Source organism: Macaca nemestrina, chromosome 12 (genome assembly GCF_043159975.1).
Source record: "Macaca nemestrina isolate mMacNem1 chromosome 12, mMacNem.hap1, whole genome shotgun sequence".
NCBI lineage: Eukaryota > Metazoa > Chordata > Mammalia > Primates > Cercopithecidae > Macaca > Macaca nemestrina.
Genome location: NC_092136.1, coordinates 29,010,682 through 29,032,223, shown reverse-complemented (window position 1 = coordinate 29,032,223; position 21,542 = coordinate 29,010,682). Strand labels below are relative to the sequence as shown.

The 21,542-nt window shown below is 43.2% G+C and overlaps 1 protein-coding gene across 15 annotated transcripts in view; it reads left to right on the top strand.

Annotated features, from left to right (window-relative positions):
• The window catches only part of LOC105471570 (proline rich 5 like), a 175,472-nt gene that overhangs the window by 128,357 nt on the left and 25,573 nt on the right, over positions 1 to 21,542 (top strand). For all 15 annotated transcript variants that reach the window (XR_011610677.1, XR_011610676.1, XR_011610675.1 and 12 more), the window contains 2 exons: positions 7,765 to 7,822; positions 13,285 to 13,376. Coding sequence is in view for 10 of the 15 variants with exons in the window: in XM_011724118.3 (XP_011722420.1) it covers positions 7,765 to 7,822; positions 13,285 to 13,376 (150 nt within the window). In the remaining 5 variants the exon portion in view is untranslated. The remainder of the gene's footprint in view (positions 1 to 7,764; positions 7,823 to 13,284; positions 13,377 to 21,542) is intronic.

The following is a 21,542-nucleotide window of genomic DNA, read 5'->3' as shown; positions in this document are numbered from 1 at the left end:
ATGCAATTAGTTGAGTATTTTGATTGTACTTTTATCGTACTTTATGAGTTTATGCGGGAAAAATGGATCTTGAAATTGATGACCACAGGTCGTAATATAATTGAGATAAAGATGAAAATTGATAGTCTTGCAGAAGTGGCAAATCTTTATCCTCATTGGACTCAGGTTATTGCACATCAGTTGTGGAAGAAAGGAGCACATGGGTACCAAAGGCTGAAAATATATCACCCAAAAATGAGCTCTGAAGATGAGGTGTAATTAGGGATTTCATAATCCTTTCAAGCTCTGGGGGGACAGAACTCCTCCTAAATCATGGAAGTGTGGTATTCTACATGAGTATGTCTTTGCAGGAACTCACTATGTATGGAATTTGGTGATTCATTGTAGATGAGAAAGGAATAGCAGGAGCCAGGCTTAGGGCATTGATGGGGGAGGCATAAAAGGTAGGAGCAGATGCTGGAAACAATGTGGTATTAAAATAGTGGAAACACTTGGTGATTCAGTGGGCATGAGAAGTAGAAACTGAGTTGGAAGCGTCGGGAAATTTTTGTTCAATATGGAAAGCAATAAGGTGACTTTCTCTGAGTCTCTTTAAGAGCTATAAGGAGAACAGAATTAATGATAATGGTAATGACAGCTAACATTTTCAAGCACGTACATGCTGGGCATTGTTCCAAGCTGAAGGTTCTCAAAGTATGGTCCCCAAACCAGGGGCTTCAGTATCAGCTGGGAATCTGTTAGAGAAGCAAATTCTAACTGAATCAGAAACTCTGGGGTTGGGGCCCAAGCAATCTGTTTTTTTTTTGTTTTTGTTTTTGTTTTTTAGACAAAGTCTCACTCTTGTCACCCAGGCTGGAGTGCAATGGCACGATCTTGGCTCAGTGCAATCTCCGCCTCCCAGGTTCAAGCAATTCTTCTGCCTTAGCCTCCTGAGTAGTTGGGATTATAGGGACACCCCACCATGCCCAGCTAATTTTTGTAATTTTAGTAGAGACGGGATTTCATCATATTGGTCAGGCTGGTCTTGAACTCCTGACTTCAGGTGATCCACCTGCCTCGGCCTCCTGAAGTGCTGGGATTACAGATGTGAGCCACCGCACCCAGCCACAATCTGCGTTTTGATGAGTCCTGCGTGATTGTGAGGCATGCTCAAGTCTAGCAATGCTTTCAGCATTTCTCCTGGGCTAACTCATTTATTCCTCCTGAGGACTGATGAGGATGGTTGTGTTATTACGTATCCCCCTTTTACAGATGCTGCCACTGAGGCTCAGAGATGGGGATTATTTGTCTAAGATACAAATACATACAGCTAGTAAATGGTGGCACGAAGACCCAGCCCAGGTCATCTGGCCACAGAAGAAAAATCTCTTGGATTATATTTAAATGCCCTCAAGGAATCCCCAGGAAAAAAATCCCAAAAACCCAGGCAGGAGGAGTTCCAGGTTTACTTTATTTGTTGTTGTTTTTGTTTTGAGTGTTCAGCAAATCAGACATGGACTGTCTTCCTTCTTCCTTATAAACATAACCTTTTGAAAGCCCCAATTCACCCTTGAATTATGGCTGAAACGGTGCTAAATGAAGAATTAGTATTAGCACCGAGTTTCCACTTCTTCAGTCTCCATTTGGGGACTTCTCGTGAGTCTCATCACACTTACACACACCAACATTGGCTTATTAGGAATTCTCTGGGCCTGGGAGTAAGTTGTGTTTGTAAGGCTTTGTTGTTTATCTAGGAAAGCTTCCAGGTTCACAGGAGATGTACACATCATTAGAGGTGATGGCTGACCTTTCAAAGTCATAGAGAAAAAAAAAACTGGAAGTGGCCTATGATTTCCAGCCCTGGGTTTATGCCAACAACGGGAACCTTCTAAGACATTGATATCTCCGGAAGCAAATGTCTAGAGTGAAACTGGTTAACACAGGTTCTGGGAAGGCAGAGCAACACAGCTGCTTTCCCTCTGGGGTAGGAAAGAATATCTCATTTGGGAATGGAATCCACTCGAGTGCCAGGCACTCTCCTTGCTAGATGTTGAATGTGGATAGTCGAGAGGAAGGCCCAGTTGGGTGGAGGCCCTGTGGCAGAACCCAGTTACATGGCCTGAGATTGCCAAGCCAACTGCCCCAGTATCTGAATCTGTAATGGATCCCATCTGCTTTCTTCTCTGGGCAAGGACATAAGAAACCTCTCTAAGGCAGGAAAGCATGATGTCTAAAAGCACCAGCTCTTCTACCAGTAGATCTGGGTTCTAATCCTTGTTAGAACACTGACTAGCTGTGTGCCCTCAGCCTTGTTACTTAACCTCTTTGATCATCAGTTCTCTTAATAGTAATCCAGGTGGAATCAGGGGACCTACTTCATATGGTTGATGTGGTTGCTAAGTGAGGTGACGTATAAAAAGTGTCTGGTTACATCGTGAGCAGTCAACAAGTGATAAGTATTTGTATCAGTATTTTTATTACTATTGGTAAGTAAACCAGAAGAATATAATAGGGGAAAGATTTGGGCTTTGGATGCAGACCAACCTTGGTGCAAAGTCTGATCTCACATTTGCTAGTTGCTTCTTCGAGCCTCAAATTCTTTATTTGTAAAAAGTGGACAGGTTGTGGTGAAAGTAAAATGTGAGAAGGCAGCAAAAGACTGTAAGACAGTGTCTGATACTGAGTAAAAACCAATAACTGACTCCACTGGCATTCTTACTGCCATTATCATCACCCCTAAAACATTAAAAGGGACGGTATCTAGCAGCTTAGCATTTACAGATTTCCTGCTTCCTGGTCTCCGTGGAAAGTTCTTCCTGCTGGGAAGATGGGGTTCTCCCTGGTGACCCCTCTCATCTGGGTGCCTCCCACTGGGTTGGGAAGGTGCCTGCTTGGCAGGAGGCATGCATCGTTGGTAGCCCCACACCACCCATGGCCACCCTCTGCTCTGTTCTGCCCACTCCTCCAACTCGCTCTCTGCGATGACCCGGGAGGAGCCGGGTCTTTCCTGTCCATTGAAGAGTGGTGGTTTTAGATGCCTTTCCCCAAACATCTTGTTTACATTTTTCCTAGCTAAGTCTCATTTTTCTGTTTGCAGCCCATTTTTCTATGTCTTAGGAAAAATAGATATGTCAGCTGTTTTTCTTTTTCACTTCCATGTCCTCTGCCACTTCATTAGAGTGCGACTTGACCGTGTCCAAGTTCATGTATCGGATGGGGAGAGGATGCATTAAGTAACAGTGGGCCCAGTTCCAAGTCCCAAGTTACTTCCTGGGTGGTTACTATTTAGTAACTGTTTTTGGCTTAGTCTTCTGCCTGGGGAGGTGGTGGGGTTGGTGCCATCAGGCAAGGAGTGGGACAAGAGAAACTTGGGCCTTCTCCAGCTCTGTTACCATACAGCTCCATCACTACAGCTCAGCAGCCAGCAAACATTCAGAAACTTCTGGAGTCAGGCATTCGTCAGGGGATGGGACTACTGTGAGGTAGGGTCCAGGAAGACTGGACACTTAGGAAGAACACACAATGCAAGATGGCTGCCTGAGCCAAGGCTGGGTTTCACCCCGCCTTCAACCCATTTGAGCAGGCTTAAGCCCCACAGATGTTAAGTTGGCATATCTTTAGGTGAAGTGACAGGGTGAGCTTCATAATTTGCAGAGGCCAGTCCAGAAGGAACATGTGGGTACTCAGCATTCTGTGCAAGGACTCCTGAATGCCATTCTTCTCACCACCTCTAATGTCAACAGTGGTGTCCCTGGCTTCTTCTAAAATAACTCTACTAACCAGACTGGTGTAGGGATGCCAATCTCCCCTTCCCACGGGCCTGCCACTGCAGCTCATAGTGGGCAGAGGTCCCCAGGAGATTGCACATCTGCACTGGGCACTCTTGGTACCTAGATGGAGGGTGGGTGAGAGGTCCCCGTTGAGTCAGCAGCAATTGCACTGCAGCACTGCCAGTCCAGGGAGTGCAGGATGGCTGGCACTATGCCTCTCCCCAAGACATTGCAGGGCGCATGCCCAGTCCTGACTCTCCCTGTACAGGTGCAGAGGCCTCCACCAACATGACTCTGTCAGCACCTTGGGAGTAGGGTGACACTGGTGATGGAGCCCAGGCACCAGGGGTGAGGTGTAGGTGCCTAAAAATCCCTCCTGGGGAGGTGGTGAGGAGGCAGGACCATGAGTGAGCTGAGGCTTTAGATGCCAGTGCATGTTCACTTATAAAACACAAATTCAAAGATAAAAATACTAAGAATCAAAGATGGCAACTGCAGAGCACCCAACCGCAAGTGGAGGCCTTCAGAGTACAAGGCCCTTAAGAATGCAAGACCCTTTGGGGCTCAAATTCTCTAGAGAGATTTGGGGTTCAGTTTGAGACCCATTAGCAAAGCTGGAAGATGCAGCTGTGGCTCGGATGTTGGAGCATAAATGAATGGGCACACCTCCACTGGGTGGATGGCAGTGGTTCCCCAGTGAAGAGGGGCCTGGGGCTTGGCTAACTCAAAAGATCCTTACTCTGATAGTGTGTGCTGAATAAAACATGAGCAGTAGAGAGACTGAGCCCCACTCTCATGTCTTTTATTGGAATTGTGGAGAGGGAGACCCTACTTCTAGCCTCAGTTTATACAACTATAAGGTAAGAGCAAAATCTACAGACTCCTGGGAGCAGGAAGTTATATAAGGATTTTCAAGATACCTTTGAAAGGTACGTTAGCCTCCTGGAAAATGGAAATGGATCCACTAAATATCATTAAAATGTGTGTGACCAATTGGTTTTGACCATAGGACTGGGGAGAGGAGAGAATGTCTATATGATTCTTAAGACCCCTTCTAACCTCAGGTTTGTGTTTCTCTTATTTTGGTCTAAGCTGTAGAATTTCCATGCTGTGTATTGTGAGAAGTTTTAAAGGAGTATTTTCTTTATCCTTTCTCCATAATATAGGAATAATTACTTTTCCTTGATAATATATAAAAAAGATTTTTTTTCCTAATGGCTCCTTGAAGGGAGAAGACCTTGAAAGGAGAAGAAAGGAAAATCCAGGCCACGTTTTGAGGTTTATTCCATAAGATATGGACAATGTAATTTTCAAATGATTTTCTAATTCAAATGAAGAAAATGGCAACAAACTTAGGGACCCTATAGCACTTATTCTTCTTAAAAATATTCTGTCTTTTATCTTGGCTTCTTAAAAATAAAAAATGATTTTTATCACTAAAATAGTCAGTATATATATTCAGTAAATATTTATTAGGTACCTACTATGTTCTAGGTACTATACCAGGAGCCAAGGATATTAACTAAAATAAGACATGCCCTCACTCCTAAGGACCTAAAATTCTAACAGATGAATGGTTTGAATTAATTTCTGTTAACTCACGCTATCACCTGGACTAGGTTTTTATTTCTGTCCATGCCTCAGTTCCCCCATCCTCCCCCCATGTAGATAATTATAGTGATAGAACAACATGATGAAAATTGCATCACAGAGGCAATCTCTAGTACCTCTCTAGGTGGATTTCAGAAATGTGAAATTAGGGAGGGTTAAGAAAGTTGTTTTAATAGAAGCCTGGGACATCAGTGTTGACACTAGAGGTGCTGAGAAGAATGGCATTCAGGAGCCCGTGCACAGAATGCTAAGGGGACGTTCTGAGAACCTCGCCTGGGCTAGGTGTAAGGGACCAGCCAGGCGGAGACTGCAGGGCACAATTGAGATTTGTGCTCAGAAGTATTCAGTGGAGTGGTTGCCATCTGAACATACCTCCACAGACCACTCATGTCCAGCTCAGCTGTCACAAGATGTCAATTTGGTGCTGGGGTATTTTCTTGCTTTCTGACCCAGAAAGTCTTGCCATGACCCAGCTGGGATTCATGAACTTGGCTGGAAGCTAAAGAACAGGTTAGGGCTTTGTCTTTATTGCCTGTGTGTTTCACAGTTCTTTGTGAAGGAATTGCTTTTTTTTTTTTCTTTAACAAAGTTGGTATATTCCTATATGGTGTCACTGTAATTTTGATTTGGTGTTCTAGCTGCCATCTTGAAACTACATGGTGGCTGGGTGTGGTGGCTCACGCCTGTAATCCCAACACTTTGGGAGGCAGAAGTGGGCAGATCACTTGAGGTCAGAAGTTCGAGACCAGCCCGGCCAAAATGGTGAAACCCCGTCTTTACTAAAAAAGTACAAAAATTAGCTGGGCATGGTGGGTTGTGCCTGTAATCTCATCTACATGGGAGGCTGAGGTGGGAGAACTGCGTGAACCTGGGAGGCAGAGGTTGTAGTGAGCCAAGATCCCACCACTGCATTTCAGCCTGGGTGACAGATCAAGACTCTGTCTCAAAAAAAAAGAACTACATGGTGACCAGTTACTTTCTCTAATTAGGTTGTATTTTGTAAATCCTAATAGGACTGTGAATTTGCTTAGTGTGTATCCATCACAGAAATGGGATAGTACCTTTGATAAAATGTTCTATTAGTACATTTTATAAAGGCCCATTCACTACTGACTCTCGGCCTCCCACTCCTTTTGTGAAGTTGGGCTGAGATAGCAGTTATTACTATTGCTACCACCAATGCTGATTACTAAGGACATAAAATACTGTGTGTATGTGTTTATAGTGATTAATCATGTTTATAATGATTAGTGTGTTTATAATGATTATAATGAAGAATGTTATGGTATTGCTAGTATGCCATTTTACAGAGGAAGAGCTTGGGACTCAGGGAAATTAAATACAAAATTGCACAGCTAGAATGTAGCTGACTGGAACTTGAACTGATACCCAAGTTCTTTCCACTCTGCTCCATATGCTTCTTTTATCATTGCAATAGGGTCTAGGGTTTTATAAAGGAGAAGGCTAAAGAATGCATTAGGTCCTTTGGTAAGACACATTATCACCTTTGCAGCTGCCTCTCCCATAACATAGGCCTTGTTAATCTAACAATGTAACATGAGTGTAAAGACCCCAGCCCGTCATTGATCTCTGAGCTTCTGTGACTTGCAGAGAGGCTGCTCCATGTCTTAGGGGGCCAGCTGTAGCCTTTCAAGGGAAGAAAGGGGTCTGGGTGGGAAGACTTGCTGGAAGGCAGTGAAGTGGAGTGGAAAGAACATGGCTTACAGACTCAAGAAGACCAGGTCTGTCTCCCTTGAGCAAGTCTCTTCACTGACCATCAGTAAAGTGAGGACAGTAGCACCAACTTGATAGGAGTGAATTAAATGAGATGAAGGAGATAAAGCTTACGATGTAGACAGGACACTCAACAATTGTTAGTTGCAGTTGGAAGAAGACTTTACTTTTCTCTTTCCACAATTTCCCACGTGCACATTCATCGACAGATGCATATTCACTGCTGCTTAAGATTTTGCACGCGGTCTCTTTCATGCTAGTGTGAGAAGCCCTAAATTTATGTTTTGAAAAATATGTTATTTCTGCATAGTTTCCCATTGCCTCAGTGCTCCCTTTTGTGAGTTTAGATCACTAAGGGCCTCTAGGACACTGGGTGTCAGCAATAGCGAATTCATCCAAGCTTGTGTCATGCCTCTTTCCTGGTCTGAGGGATGAAGGTGGCGGTTGGGGTTGCCTGTTATCTCACCCGCTCTTTTGCTATGGGAAGTCTTACTGTCTTCTCCTGAAGCCTTGGCCTTCCAAGAGGAGAAAAGGCTTCTTAAACTCGGAGGCGTGGCTAGAACACAAGTGCCTAGAACTCTGTGCCCTTGCCCACTGGAAGTGGAAGAGGGTTCATCACTCACGCTCTAGAGTTGCCCAAATTCTTATGTTCTTTGTTCTCTTTTGGCAGAACCAGCTTCTTGCAAAAGGACTGTTCTTTGTGGAGGAGAAGATCAAGCTATGTGAAGGCAAGTATAAGACAGCCCTGATAGATTGGGGCCTCTGTGACTCAGCCTTTGATGTCTGAACAGCTGAGATGCTTCTGTCCAGAAGTGACAGACTCCAAGCGAGTGATTCACCCTGTCCATTTCCTCCCTACCTAGGCGGCAGCACTTTGATTTGAGTCAGCGACTCACAGCATTGCAAGTCAGAACTGTGTTTCAGAAAAGTGTAGTGGGATGGGGTGGTTTCTTTGGAGACCTTGTTCAGGATTTTGTTTGTTTGTTTAATGGGATGCAGGCTAGGGGTCTCTTTTGAAGGAATAAGTTACTCTGTGAATCCTCCATGCTATTTCCTCTGGTCTGCCCCGAGCTATTTCCTACAGACCTTTGTAATATTTCTGGGGAGTCATAGAGGAGTCCTGTCCATTTGGGGGACATTAGGCTAAGCAGGTACTCACTCAATAGGGTATGATTTGATAGATGAAGGGAAATTTCCTGATCTTAGATTTTAAAGTCCAACTGACAGGAGAGGAAGGAACTGAATGGAGATGGAAACAGGTTCCAAAGGTAAGAATTGGTCAACCCCATGACTCTATCAAGGGCTACTTTTAGCTCCCACCAAAGTGGGACTTGATCTTAGCTTGCCACCTACTTTTTGGGTAACTTTTGGTTAGTTACTAGTTTCTCCAAGTCTCAGCTTTTATCGTTTTTGAAGTGATAAATTGGGGTGAGGGGTTGTAGGGAACATAAGGCACATGAGTGGCGTAACACCATACCTGGCACACAGCAGGTGTACATACCGGACCCTTTCTTTTTTTTCTGCTCCAGCCTAATGTCCCATAGATCAAACTTACTTCCAGGCCCAGACTTATTAGGTGTCATGTCATCATCCTTTTGTTTCTCCCCATTCCCTGGGAGAGACACTAGTGTGTCCAGGAAAGGGGCTCCTAGAAAGACAAAGTAGGAAGGAAAAGGAGAAACTGACGCTAGAAAGTTCTGAGGTCTGGCATACAGTAAATGCTTACCAAGCCTTGGGAAGAATAGAGGTTAGAAATTAACCTTTGCACATTTGAGAATTGGCTGAAGCCATTCTTCCCTTGAATACATCGATAATATTATTTTTTTTTCCAAACTTATAAATACCCAGTAACCCAAGGCCTTTAGAAAAAAATTGTAAATTGTGGTTAGACAAAACCCCACACAATATAAAATATACCCTCTTTATAATTGCAGTACTTTACAGTTCAGTAGTGTTAATTATATTCACATTGTTGTGTAACAGATCTCTAGAACTTTATCTTGCAAAACGGAAACTCCATGTTCATTGAACAACTCCCAACATTTTGCCCCTTTTCCTCAGCCCCCGACAGCCACCATCCTATTTTTTGTTTCCGTGCTTTGACTACTCTAGGCGTCTTATAATTGGAATCATATGGTATTTGTCCTTTTGTGACTGGCTTAGTTTCATTCAGCATAAGGTCCGCAAATTCACATTGTAGCATGTGAGAGGATTCCCTTCTTATTTTAAGGCTAATATTCCATTGTATGTGCATGCTACATTTGCTTTATCTTCTCACGTGTCAAAGGAAGGGGCTTATTCTTAGGTGACTTGCTTAAGAATTTAGTGGGTCTTTTGCATTTTATTTATGTATTTTTTTGAGACAGAGTCTCACTTCTGTGGCCCAGGCTGGAGAGCAATGGTGCGATCTTGACTCACTGCAACCTCTACCTCCCAGGTTCAAGCAATTCTCATGCCTCAGCCTCTTGAGTAGCTGGGATTACAGGCACCTACCACCACGCCTGGCTAATTTTTGTATTTTTAGTAGGGGTTTCACCTTGTTGGCCAGGCTGGTCTCAACTCCTGACCTCAAAAGATCCACCGCCTTGGCCTCCCAAAGTTCTGGGATTATAGGCCTGAGCCACTGTGCCCGGCCCTCTTTTGCATTTTGGAGTCAGGCTAGTACAAAAATGTGGGAAACAACTGCCTGGTAAAGGGAGGGGAAAGAAACATTGTCCCTAGTCACATAAATTGTATGTATGTTATCTGGGGAGTTATTACAAGCTCCTGGAAATGTGGAAAAACAGCTCTATGAAAAAGATACTGAATAAAACCAGAGGTTCAAGTGCCCTTAAAAGGGGAAGTTGAATGTCTCTCACCCGAATAACCCTCATCATAGATACACTCAGAGTGAAAACTCAGAAATGGGGCTAGACAGGATGAACAAAGTTCATCCCACATTCTATGCCCCTGCCCTGGCGTGGCCTGAGAACACCAGGCCTGGGGTATTCTCTCTGAGTCTCTTCTAGTCCCAGAGTTCTGGTGTTGGGGCCTTTTCTGTACAGTGAATGGGCATGTGGGGAGCCTTTAAGGGCCTCTGCCATCTTCAACCAGGCATCTCTACTGTTTAATTTTATGTATTAGAACTCCAAGAAAAATTCTGTTTGAATAAAAGGATTCTCTTGCTATAAAACAAAGTTTGAAAACAATTAATATGATATGTCCAGTCACTGAACAAACTCCTCTTTGTTGACATCTCTGCTTAGATACTTACATGTCTATATATACACACCCCTTCTTTACTGCTGCAGAAAAGACAGGTGGCTGTTCATACCCACCTGTTGCTCTTTTGTGGGCAGAAGACGCCATGTTAAGTTCATCTTTTCTAGAGCCTTAGTGACCTTGAGTCTTAGGAAGTTTCTGACACTTACCCACATACTTCTGGTGACCTAAACTGCTGTGTTACATTAGAGGGCAGATGTATAGGACAGTCATCTAGAACCATCCATCCAACCCCCTTCATTTTTTGCAGGGAGCTAAGTCCTTGACTTATGGGCTGTTTCTGGAAGGGAAGGCACCTGTGTTCTTTAACTCTTTCTCCCCCAGGGCTGCCCTGTTGCTGTGTCTGTGTCTGTCTGATGTTCTTCTCTGAACACTTTCCAAAACCTCCATTACTCTCTGAAGTTTGCAGCAAGCAATTAGACCTGGGTTCCTGGGAGGCGTCTTGCTGCTGCTAGGTTGCAGAATTACGTTGTGTGTCAACGAGCATCCTGTCTTGGCACTGCAAGGGGGAGTAAGTAGGCAGCAGTGCCAACCTGCAAGGTTCTCTCTTATTCCCTTCCTTCAGATCAAGAGGACCTCTGCTTGTCTTGGTTGTAGAAGGCTTAAGATAAGGGACATCAACAGAGAAGCTGGAGTCACCTTTTACCATGTGGGGTACATTATCCAGGTGCTGGAGTTCACCTTGGTTCTAGGAACCAGGATGACCCAGTATGTGAGATGGTCCTTTTAGACTTCCCCTTCCTCCTCCCTGCAGTGAAACAGCATAGCCTGCATTTGAAAGAGGATACTGACTGCTTCAATCAAATGTTTATTTGATTATCTACTATGAGCCAGTACGTTGCTAGGTGCTGGGGAGTCAGGAGTCGGAGAAACCATCACAGCATTACAGGCCCTCATGGAGCTCACACATGAATCAAATCATCACCAAGTATAAAACTGTACCCAGGACAAGTACTAAGAATACAATCTGTAGCAGAGTGGTTTGACCAATGGGGAGAGACTTTCTCCTAGAAGTGATGTTCAAGCTGCAACTAGAAAGATCAAGAGAAGTAGGTTAGGTAAAGAAGGGAGAGAAAGAGCAGTCAAGGCAGAAGGGCCAGCACATGCAAAGGCCCTGTGGCATGAGAGAGAAGGGTGACTGCAAGAGAGATCATTAGAGCCCAAAGGCCAACAGGAATACAGAAGAGGATCAAGACCCAGAAGGAGGAGACGGATTCTCCTGGGCTGTGTAGATCATATTATTCAGGTTTTGTTTATCCTAGGAGCAAAGGAAAATGTTCATGCTAACTATTAAGTCCTGTTCTACACTGTCCCATATTTGAGTTAAATGGTAACCTCCTTCCACTCACCAGTCCCAGTATCTGCAAAAATCTATACACTTGGCACTTTCCATCCATTCAAGCAAAGCTTTTAAAAGATTGATTTATGAAGTGGCTGCACCATCCTTAGCACTAGTAATATAGTGATGAGCAAGACAGATAGGGCCCCATTCCCACTTCCATTCCAGTGACAAGACAGAGAAGAAGTGAATAAACCGTTCCAATAAAGTGTGATCAGTGGTTTGCACAGGAAAGTTGAGGGTGTCCTGGATTTGCATTTTCCCCCTGTGAATTTCACCCTGACCTTTCAAAATCTGCACATCTTTGGACCTGCTGGCTACTAGTCATGCCCTTGTTCTATTCTGTCTCCCCAGCCACTGCTTTTATTGCCCATTAAATTAATAGACGGTGCTAAATGAATCTTTCAAGATTTATTCAGTGGAACTGGCAGTGTCTTGCCAAACGTGTCTCTCAGTGTCTAATCTTGGCTGACCCAGTTTCTTTGCCTGAGATGAGCTGAGGCAGTGACCAATATCAGCTCTGATATCTAGGTCATTAAACAGCAACTGCTATGCAGGCCCTTCTCTGCCAGGGCCCGTCTTTCCTGGAGGTGCAGAGTTCCTCACACAACCTTCCGATGGTATTGGGTGACCTGTGTGCTCCAGCCTGGGGTAGCAGGGACACTTGGCTGTAGCTTAGGCTTCCTCATCCTGGGAGTAAGTAGGGACAGCATCAGGAGTCAGGTGCTGTGTTTTGCAGAAGGCCTTTTCAGAGAATGCTGCCCTCCCAGTTACTGTAAAGAAGTGGGTGGAGAAAACAGTTTCCAGATCCTTTTTCTGCCTCTCTCCATTGACAGCTGAAATCCAGAATAAGCCCAGTGTCTTAATGAGTAAGAAAACAAAACAGTATATAGTGGTGCACATGATCTTCCCGGATTAGCCTGGCCAAGAGCATGGTTTCTGGAATCACAGCTCTGCCTTTGAGCTGTGTGACTTTGGGGCAGTTAGTTGGCCTCTCTGAGCCTGTAAAGCGGGGGTATTAGAGTCTAGTCATGAGATATCTTATAGGTAAGTAAACTAGCATTGTGCTGGATAATGTTGTAACCATTCATGTGATAACAGTTACTGTGTGATTCTAAGATGTCAGCTCCCTTTTCTGGATTGGAGGATGGAAAGGCATATTTGCATATTTTCCGTTGGATTTTCCCACCCAGTCCTACATTTACTATAGTAACACCTTGTAGATCAAATGTAAGTAATGCGCTCTCTTCCCTCCCCACACCTAATGCTGCGTCTCCCATTCAGAGTCTTACTAGTGAAGACTGGTAAGTTTAGATTACTTATTAGTAAGACCAGTGAGCTAAGATCAATGCATGCATCCTTGTGAGATGGAATATATTTCTGCCCTGAGAATTTCTGTTGGTCTTAGCCTGGAATGAAGATCCTGCAGTACCACACCTCTGCTCTCTGGGCTTTAATAGCTCCTGGCTGCAAGTTTGTTAGCATGTGCAACTTAGACATTTTATGTGGAACTGTCTTCTGGCCTCTTCTACAAATAATGACAAATTCTTTTCTTTCTTCCTCCCTTCCCATCTTCTCGCCCTCTTGTAGGTGAAAATCGCATTGAGGTTCTGGCTGAAGTCTGGGACCACTTCTTCACTGAGACTCTCCCTACCCTGCAGGCAATATTTTATCCAGTTCAGGTTAGTCTCACTGGGGAACACTTCCTGTCATCCTCAGCAGTCTGTCTTCTCTCCTGGCCTTTGCAGCCTGGGGGCTCCTGGTAAATGGGAGAAAACTTGGAGATTGGGCACTTGCATTGGTTAAGGAGTTTAGAGATGTTTTAAGGGCTCTCGGGTTCTATATTTAGTACCTAAGTTCAAGTGAAGAAGAGTGCCTGCATAACTAGCAATTTTTAGGCTCTTGTTACCCTCTTGGTTTTGAGTATGTCTTTATATTCTTGGAGTGGTTTGTTTTTCTTAGTTTTCAAAAGTAGAGAAGTTGGGGGGAAGGGAGATTTCTTGTTTCTTTTCTTTCTCCCTCCCCTGCCTCTTTCTTCTCTCCTTTTTTTTTTTTTTTTTTTTTTTTTAAAGCACAATTTTAAAGCAAGTTTGCTGTTGCCTTCAAATCATGAAAAAGGAGTAGCATTCCGTGTTCCTCTGTAAGGGATCCTACGTGATTTAGTAGGAGGAACGCCGGACTAGGAATCCGTAGACTTAGATTCAAGAGTGTGGGTTTGGGCAGAGTCATTTATCTTCTGTGAGCATAGCTCCATCGTATCTCCAGCAAAACGAGGACTTGAGAGTAAAATATGAATGACACCTCTAGTATTCTTACTCTGTGGCCTCCACTCCTTCTACCATTTATGTTGATATCCTTGCCCCCTTGTCTCTGTAGAGCTAATACCATGATGATCACTGCCAGGTCGATGCCACCTCTAAGGAAGGTTGACCTGTAGATGTTCCTCTCCAAAATACACGTCTCTCTCACTTAAGCTGCAGTGTGCTCACTCTTCTCTCCTCCCACTGTGGTTGAGGCTTCGTATGTAATTAGGTATTGTTGAAGTGTGGGTGTCGTATGCAGAGGAACACAGCCATTAAGCAATGGGTAGAATGACCTTATGCCAGAGGTCAAGACCTACGTGGACTGTTTGGTCTGAACAGTGTTTTAAAGGAATTTGGAATTGCTGAAAACATATGTCAAGTATCTAAAACCTGGGAGGTTAGGCTTATAGATTCCATTTTCCATGTTAGACCCACCCCATAACATTTCCAGTAAGATAGTACAGATAGAAGCCTCTATCCTGTAGCCTGCAGAAACCTTCCCCTTCCTTGCAGTAGTCACCCATCAGCCATCAGTGAGTCTTCTCTCAGGAAGACAGACCTGGGGATAAGGTTGCCAGATTAAGCATATAAAAATACAGGATGTTGGCCGGGCACAGCACTTCGGGAGGCTGAGGCAGGTAGATCACTTGAGCCCAGAAGTTTGAGACCAGTCTGGGCAACAAGATGAAAACCCATCTCTATTAAAAAAAATCAGCCAGGCATGGTGGCATGTGTCTGTAGTCTCAGGTACTAGGGAGGCTGAAGTAGGAGGATCACTTGAACCCAGAAGATCAAAGCTGCAGTGAGCCGAGATTGCACCACTGCACTTCAACCTGGGAGACAGAGCAAAACCCTGTCTCTAAATAAACAAACAAGCAAACAGGATGTTGAGTTATATTTGAATTGCATATATAAGCAAATAACGCAATATTTGGGACATGTTTATACTGAAAAACTCTTCAAATTTCTATGGGTATCCTGTGTTTTATCCGGCAACCCTACTGGAAGGGGGGTGTACAGAAAAGGCCTGGATTTGTAAGTCGACAAAGGGGCATGTTGAATCAGTACCTGGTGTCTCCTGTGTTTGTTTATTTACTTATTTACTTATTTATTTATTTATTATTATACTTTAAGTTCTAGGGTACATGTGCACAGCATGCAGATTTGTTACATATGTATACATGTGCCATGTTGGTGTGCTACACCCATTAACTTGTCATTTACATTAGGTATATCTCCTAATGCTATCCCTCCCCCCTCCCCCCACCCCCCGACAGGTCCCAGTGTGTGATGTTCCCCACCCTGTGTCCAAGTGTTCTCATTGTTCAATTCCCACCTGTGAGTGAGAACATGTGGTGTTTGGTTTTCTGTCCTTGCGATAGTTTGCTGAGAATGATGGTTTCCGGCTTCATCCATGTGCCTACAAAGGACATGAACTCATCCTTTTTTATGGCTGCATAGTATTCCATGGTGTATATGTGCCACATTTTCTTAATCCAGTCTATCATTGATGGACATTTGGGTTGGTTCCAACTCTTTGCTATTGTGAATAGCGCCACAGTAAACATACATGTGAATGTGTCTTTATAGCAGCATGATGTATAATCCTTTGGGTATATACTCAGTAATGGGATGGCTGGGTCAAATAGTATTTCTAGTTCTAGATCTTTGAGGAATCGCCACAATGTCTTCCACAATGGTTGAACTAGTTTACAGTCCCACTAATGGTGTAAAAGTGTTCCTGCTTCTCCACATCCTCTCCAGCACCTGTTGTTTCCTGACTTTTTAATGATCATCATTCTAACTGGTGTGAGATGGTATCTCATTGTGGTTTTGATTTGCATTTCTCTGATGGCCAGTGATGGTAATCATTTTTTCATGTATCTGTTGTCTGCATAAATGTCTTCTTTTGAGAAGTGTCTGTTCATATCCTTCACCCACTTTTTGATGGGGTTGTTTTTTCCTTGTAAATTTGTTTAAGTTCTTTGTAGTTCCTGGATATTAGCCCTTTGTCAGATGGATAAATTGAAAAAATTTTCTCCCATTCTGTAGGTTGCCTGTGCACTCTGATGGTAGTTTCTTTTGCTGTGCAGAAGCTCTTTAGTTTAATTAGACCTCATTTGTCTATTTTGGCTTTTGTTGCCATTGCTTTTGGTGTTTTAGTCATGAAGTCCTTGCCCATGCCTATGTCCTGAATGGTAATGCCTAGGTTTTCTTCTAGGGTTTTTATGGTTTTAGGTCTAACATTTAAGTCTCTAATCCATCTTGAATTAATTTTTGTATAAAGTGTAAGGAAGGGATCCAATTTCAGCTTTCTACATATGGCTAGACAGTTTTCCCAGCACTATTTATTAAATAGGGAATCCTTTCCCCATTTCTTGTTTTTGTCAGGTTTGTCAAAAATCAGATGGTTGTAGATGTGTGGCATTATTTCTGAAGGCTCTGTTCTGTTCTATTGGTCTATATCTCTGTTTTGGTACCAGTACCATGCTGCTTTGGTTACTGTAGCCTTGTAGTATAATTTGAAGTCAGGTAGCATGATGCCTCCAGCTTTGTTCTTCTGGCTTAGGATTGTCCTGGCAATGCGGGCTCTTTTTCGTTCCATATCAACTTTAAAGTAGTTTTTTCCAATTCTGTGAAGAAAGTCATTGATAGCTTGATGGGGATGGCATTGAATCTATAAATTACCTTGGGCAGTATGGCCATTTTCACGATACTGATTCTTCCTATCCATGAGCATGGAATCTTCTTCCATTTGTTTGTGTTCTCTTTTATTTTGTTGAGCAGTGGTTTGTAGCTCTCCTTGAAGAGGTCCTTCACATCCCTTATAAGTTGGATTCCTAGATATTTTGTCTTCTTTGAAGCAATTGTGAATGGGAGTTCACTCATGATTTGGCTCTCTGTTTGTCTGTTATTGGTGTATAATAATGCTTGTGATTTTTGCACATTGATTTTGTATCCTGAGACTTCTGAAGTTGCTTATCAGCTTAAGGAGATTTTGGGCTGAGACGATGGGGTTTTCTGAATATACAATCATGTCATCTGCAAACAGGGACAATTTGACCTCCTCTTTTCCTAATTTGAATACCCTTTATTTCTTTCTCCTGCCTGATTGCCCTGGCCAGAACTTCCAACACTATGTTGAATAGGATGGTGAGAGAGGGCATCCCTGTCTTGTGCTGGTGTTCAATGGGAGTGCTTCCAGTTTTTGCCCATTCAGTATGATATTGGTTGTGGGTTTGTCATAAATAGCTCTTATTATTTTGAGATACATTCCATCAATACCTAACTTATTGAGAGTTTTTAGCATGAAGGGCTGTTGAATTTTGTCAAAGGCCTTTTCTCCATCTATTGAGATAATCACGTGGTTTTTGTCTTTGGTTCTGTTTATGTGATGGATTACGTTTATTGATTTGCGTATGTTGAACCAGTTTTGCATCCCAGGGATGAAGCCCACTTGATCATGGTGGACAAGCTTTTTGATGTGCTGCTGGATTCGGTTTGTCGGTATTTTATTGAGGATTTTTGCATCAATGTTCATAAGGGATATTGGTCTAAAATTCTCTTTTTTTGTTGCATCTCTGCCGGGATTTGGTATAAGGATGATTCTTGCTTCCTTAAGAGTTAGGGAGGATTCCCTCTTTTTCTATTGATTGGAATAGTTTCAGAAGGAATGGTACCAGCTCCACTTTGTACCTCTGGTAGAATTCGGTCATGAATCCACCTGGTCCTGGACTTGTTTTGGTTGGTAGGCTATTAATTATTGCCTCAATTTCAGAGCCTGCTATTGGTCTATTCAGGGATTCAGCTTCTTCCTGGTTTAGTCTTGGGAGGGTGTATGTGTCCAGGAATTTATCCATTTCTTCTAGATTTTCTAGTTTATTTGTGTAGAGGTGTTTATAGTATTCTCTGATGGTAGTTTGTATTTCTATGGGACTGGTGGTTATATCCCCTTTATCATTTTTTATTGTATCTATTTGATTCTTCTCTCTTTTCTTCTTTATTAATCTTGCTAGTGGTCTATCAATTTTGTGGATATTTAAAAAAAAACAGCTCCTGGATTCATTGATTTTTTTTTTTTTTGAAGGGTTTTTTGTGTCTCTATCTCCTTCAGTTCTGCTCTGATCTTAGTTATTTCTTGTTTTCTGCTAGCTTTTGAATGTGTTTGCTCTTGCTTTTCTAGTTCTTTTAATTGTGATGTTAGGGTATCAATTTTAGGTCTTTCCTGCTTTCTCTTGTGGGCATTTAGTGCTATAAATTTCTCTCTACACACTGCTTTAATGTGTCCCAGAGATTCTAGTATGTTGTGTCTTTGTTCTCATTGGTTTCAAAGAACATCTTTATTTCTGCCTTCATTTTGTTATGTACCCAGTAGTCATTCAGGAGCAGGTTGTTCAGTTTCCATGTACTTGAGTGGTTTTGAGTGAGTTTCTTAATCCTGAGTTCTAATTTGATGCACTGTGGTCTGAGAGACAGTTTGTTATAATTTCTGTTCTTTTACATTTGCTGAGGAGTGCTTTACTTCCAACTATGTGGTCAATTTTGGAATAAGTACAATGTGGTGCTGAAAATAATGTATATTCTGTTGATTTGAGGTGGAGAGTTCTGTAGATGTCTATTAGGTCTGCATGGTGCAGAACTGAGTTCAGTTCCTGGATATCCTTGTTAACTTTCCGTCTCATTGATCTGTCTAATGTTGACAGTGGGGTGTTAAAGTCTCCCACTATTATTATGTGGGAATCTAAGTCTCTTTGTTGATCTCTAAGGACTTGCTTTATGAATCTGGGTGCTCCTGTATTGGGTGCATATATATTTAGGATAGTTAGCTCTTCTTGTTGAATTGATCCCTTTACCATTATGTAATGGCCTTCTTTGTCTCTTTTGATCTTTGTTAGTTTAAAGTCTGTTTTATCAGAGACTAGGATTGCAATTCCTGCTTTTTTTTGTTTTCCATTTGCTTGGTAGATCTTCCTCTATCCCTATATTTTGAGCCAATGTGTGTCTCTGCACATGAGATGGATATCCTGAATAGAGCACACTGATGCGTCTTTAGTCTTTATCAAGTTTGCCAGTCTGTACCTTTTAATTGGAGCATTTAGTCCATTTACATTTAAGGTTAATATTGTTATGTGTGAATTTGATCCTGTCATTATGATGTTAGCTGGTTATTTTGCTCATTAGTTGATACAATTTCTTCCTAGCATCAATGGTCTTTACAATTTGGCATGTTTTTGCAGTGGCTGGTACCGGTTGTTCCTTTCCATGTTTAGTGCTTCCTTTAGGAGCTCTTGTAAGGCAGGCCTTGTGGTGACAAAATCTCTCAGCATTTGCTTGTCTGTAAAGGATTTTATTTCTCCTTCACTTATGAAGCTTAGTTTGGCTGGATATGAAATTCTGGGTTGAAAATTCTTTTCTTTAAGAATGTTGAATATTGGCCCCCACTCTCTTCTGGTTTGTAGGGTTTCTGCCAAGAGATCTGCTGTTAGTCTGTTGGGCTTCCCTTTGTGGGTAACCCAACCTTTCTCTCTGGTTTCCCTTAACATTTTTTCCGTCATTTCAACTTTGGTGAATCTGACAATTGTGTGTCTTGGAGTTGCTCTTCTCGAGGAGTATCTTTGTGGCATTCTCTGTATTTGAATGTTGGCCTGCCTTGCTAGGTTGGGGAAGGTCTCATGGATAATACCTTGCAGAGTGTTTTCCAACTTGATTCCATTCTCCCCATTACTTTCAGGTACACCAGTCAGACGTAGATTTGGTCTTTTCACAGAGTCCCATATTTCTTGGAGGCTTTGTTCGTTTCTTTTTACTCAGACTTCTTGCTTCATTTCATTCATTTGATCTTCAGTCTCTGATACCCTTTCTTCCACTTGATAGAATCAGCTACTGAAGCTTGTGCATGTGTCACGTAGTTCTCGTGCCATGGTTTTCAGCTCCATCAGGTCATTTAAGGTTGTCTCTATGCTGTTTATTCTAGTTAGCCATTCATCTAACCTTTTTTCAAGGTTTTTAGCTTCTTTGCAATGGGTTTAACATCCTCCTTTAGCTCGGAGAAGTTTATTACTGATCATCTGAGGCCTACTTCTGTCAACTTGTCAAAGTTGTTCTCCATCCAGCTTTGTTCCGTTGCTGGTGAGGAGCTGCATTCCCTTGGTGGAGAAGAGGTGCTCTGATTTTTAGAATGTTCTGCTTTTCTGCTGTGGTTTCTCCCCATCTTTGTGGTTTTATCTACCTTTGGTCTTTGATGATGGTGATGTACAGATGGGGTTTTGGTGTTAATGTCCTTTCTGTTTGTTAGTTTTTCTTCTAACAGTCAGGACCCTCAACTACAGGTCTGTTGGAGTTTGCTAGAGGTCCACTCCAGACCCTATTTGGTATCACCAGTGGAGGCTGCAGAACAGCAAATATTGCAGAACGGCAAATGTTGCTGCCTGATCCTCCCTCTGGAAGCTTTGTCTCAGAGGGACACCTGGCTGTATGAGGTGTCAGTCAGCCTCTACTGGGAGGTGTCTCCCAGTCAGGCTACTTAGATGTCAGGGATCCACTTGAGGATGCAGTCTGTCTGTTCTCAGATCTCAAACTCTGTGCTGGGAGAACCACTACTCTCTTCAAAGCTGTCAGACAGGGACGTTTAAGTCTGCAGAAGTTTCTGCAGCCTTTTGTTCAGCTATGCCCTGTCCCCAGAGGTGGAGTCTATAGAGGCAGGCAGGCCTCCTTGAGCTGCAGTGGGCTCTACCCAGTTGGAGCTTCCTGGCTGCTTTGTTTATCTACTCAAGCCTCAGCAATGGCAGATGCCCCTCCCCCAGCCTCACTGCCTCCTGGCAGCTTGACATCAGACTGCTGTGCTAGTAGTAAGCAAGGCTCTATGGGCGTGGGACCCTCCAAGCCAGGCACAGGATATAATCTCCTGGTGTGCCATTTGCTAAAACCATTGGAAAAGTGTAGTATTAGGGTGAGAGTGTCCCGATTTTCCAGGTACCATCTGTCATGGCTTCTCTTGGCTAGGAAAGGGAATTCCCTGACCCCTTGCATTTCCTGGGTGAGGCAATGCCCCACCCTGCTTCAGCTCACACTCCATGGTCTGCACCCACTGTCCAGCAAGCCCCAGTGAGATGAACCCGGTACCTCAGTTGGAAATGCAGAAATCACCCATCTGTGTTGCTCACGCTGGAACTGTAGACTGGAGCTGTTCCTATTTCGCCATCTTGGAATCAGCTGCCTCCTGTGTTTAAAGGCAAGATGAACCAGACCCAGGACAGCAACATGGTACCACCATTTCAAAGGGCCCTGGGTCTCTCTTCAGCACATTTGTGTAGGGAATTCCAGGGTGCAGGTGTCCAGATGGTTCTAGAATGGAGAATGCAGGATCTGGGTGGACATAGCCCCAGTATAGTCAAGAGGGCAAAGGTGGAGGCAGGGGATGGGGAGGGTCTTAAAAGCTCAGAGCCAGGCAGGAGCCCAGACATGTGGGTCTAAGGATAGCTCTGTTTTGGTTCTCTTGAAAGATGGTAAGATCTGGCAAAAATTAATATTGCCCCTGTTCACCTC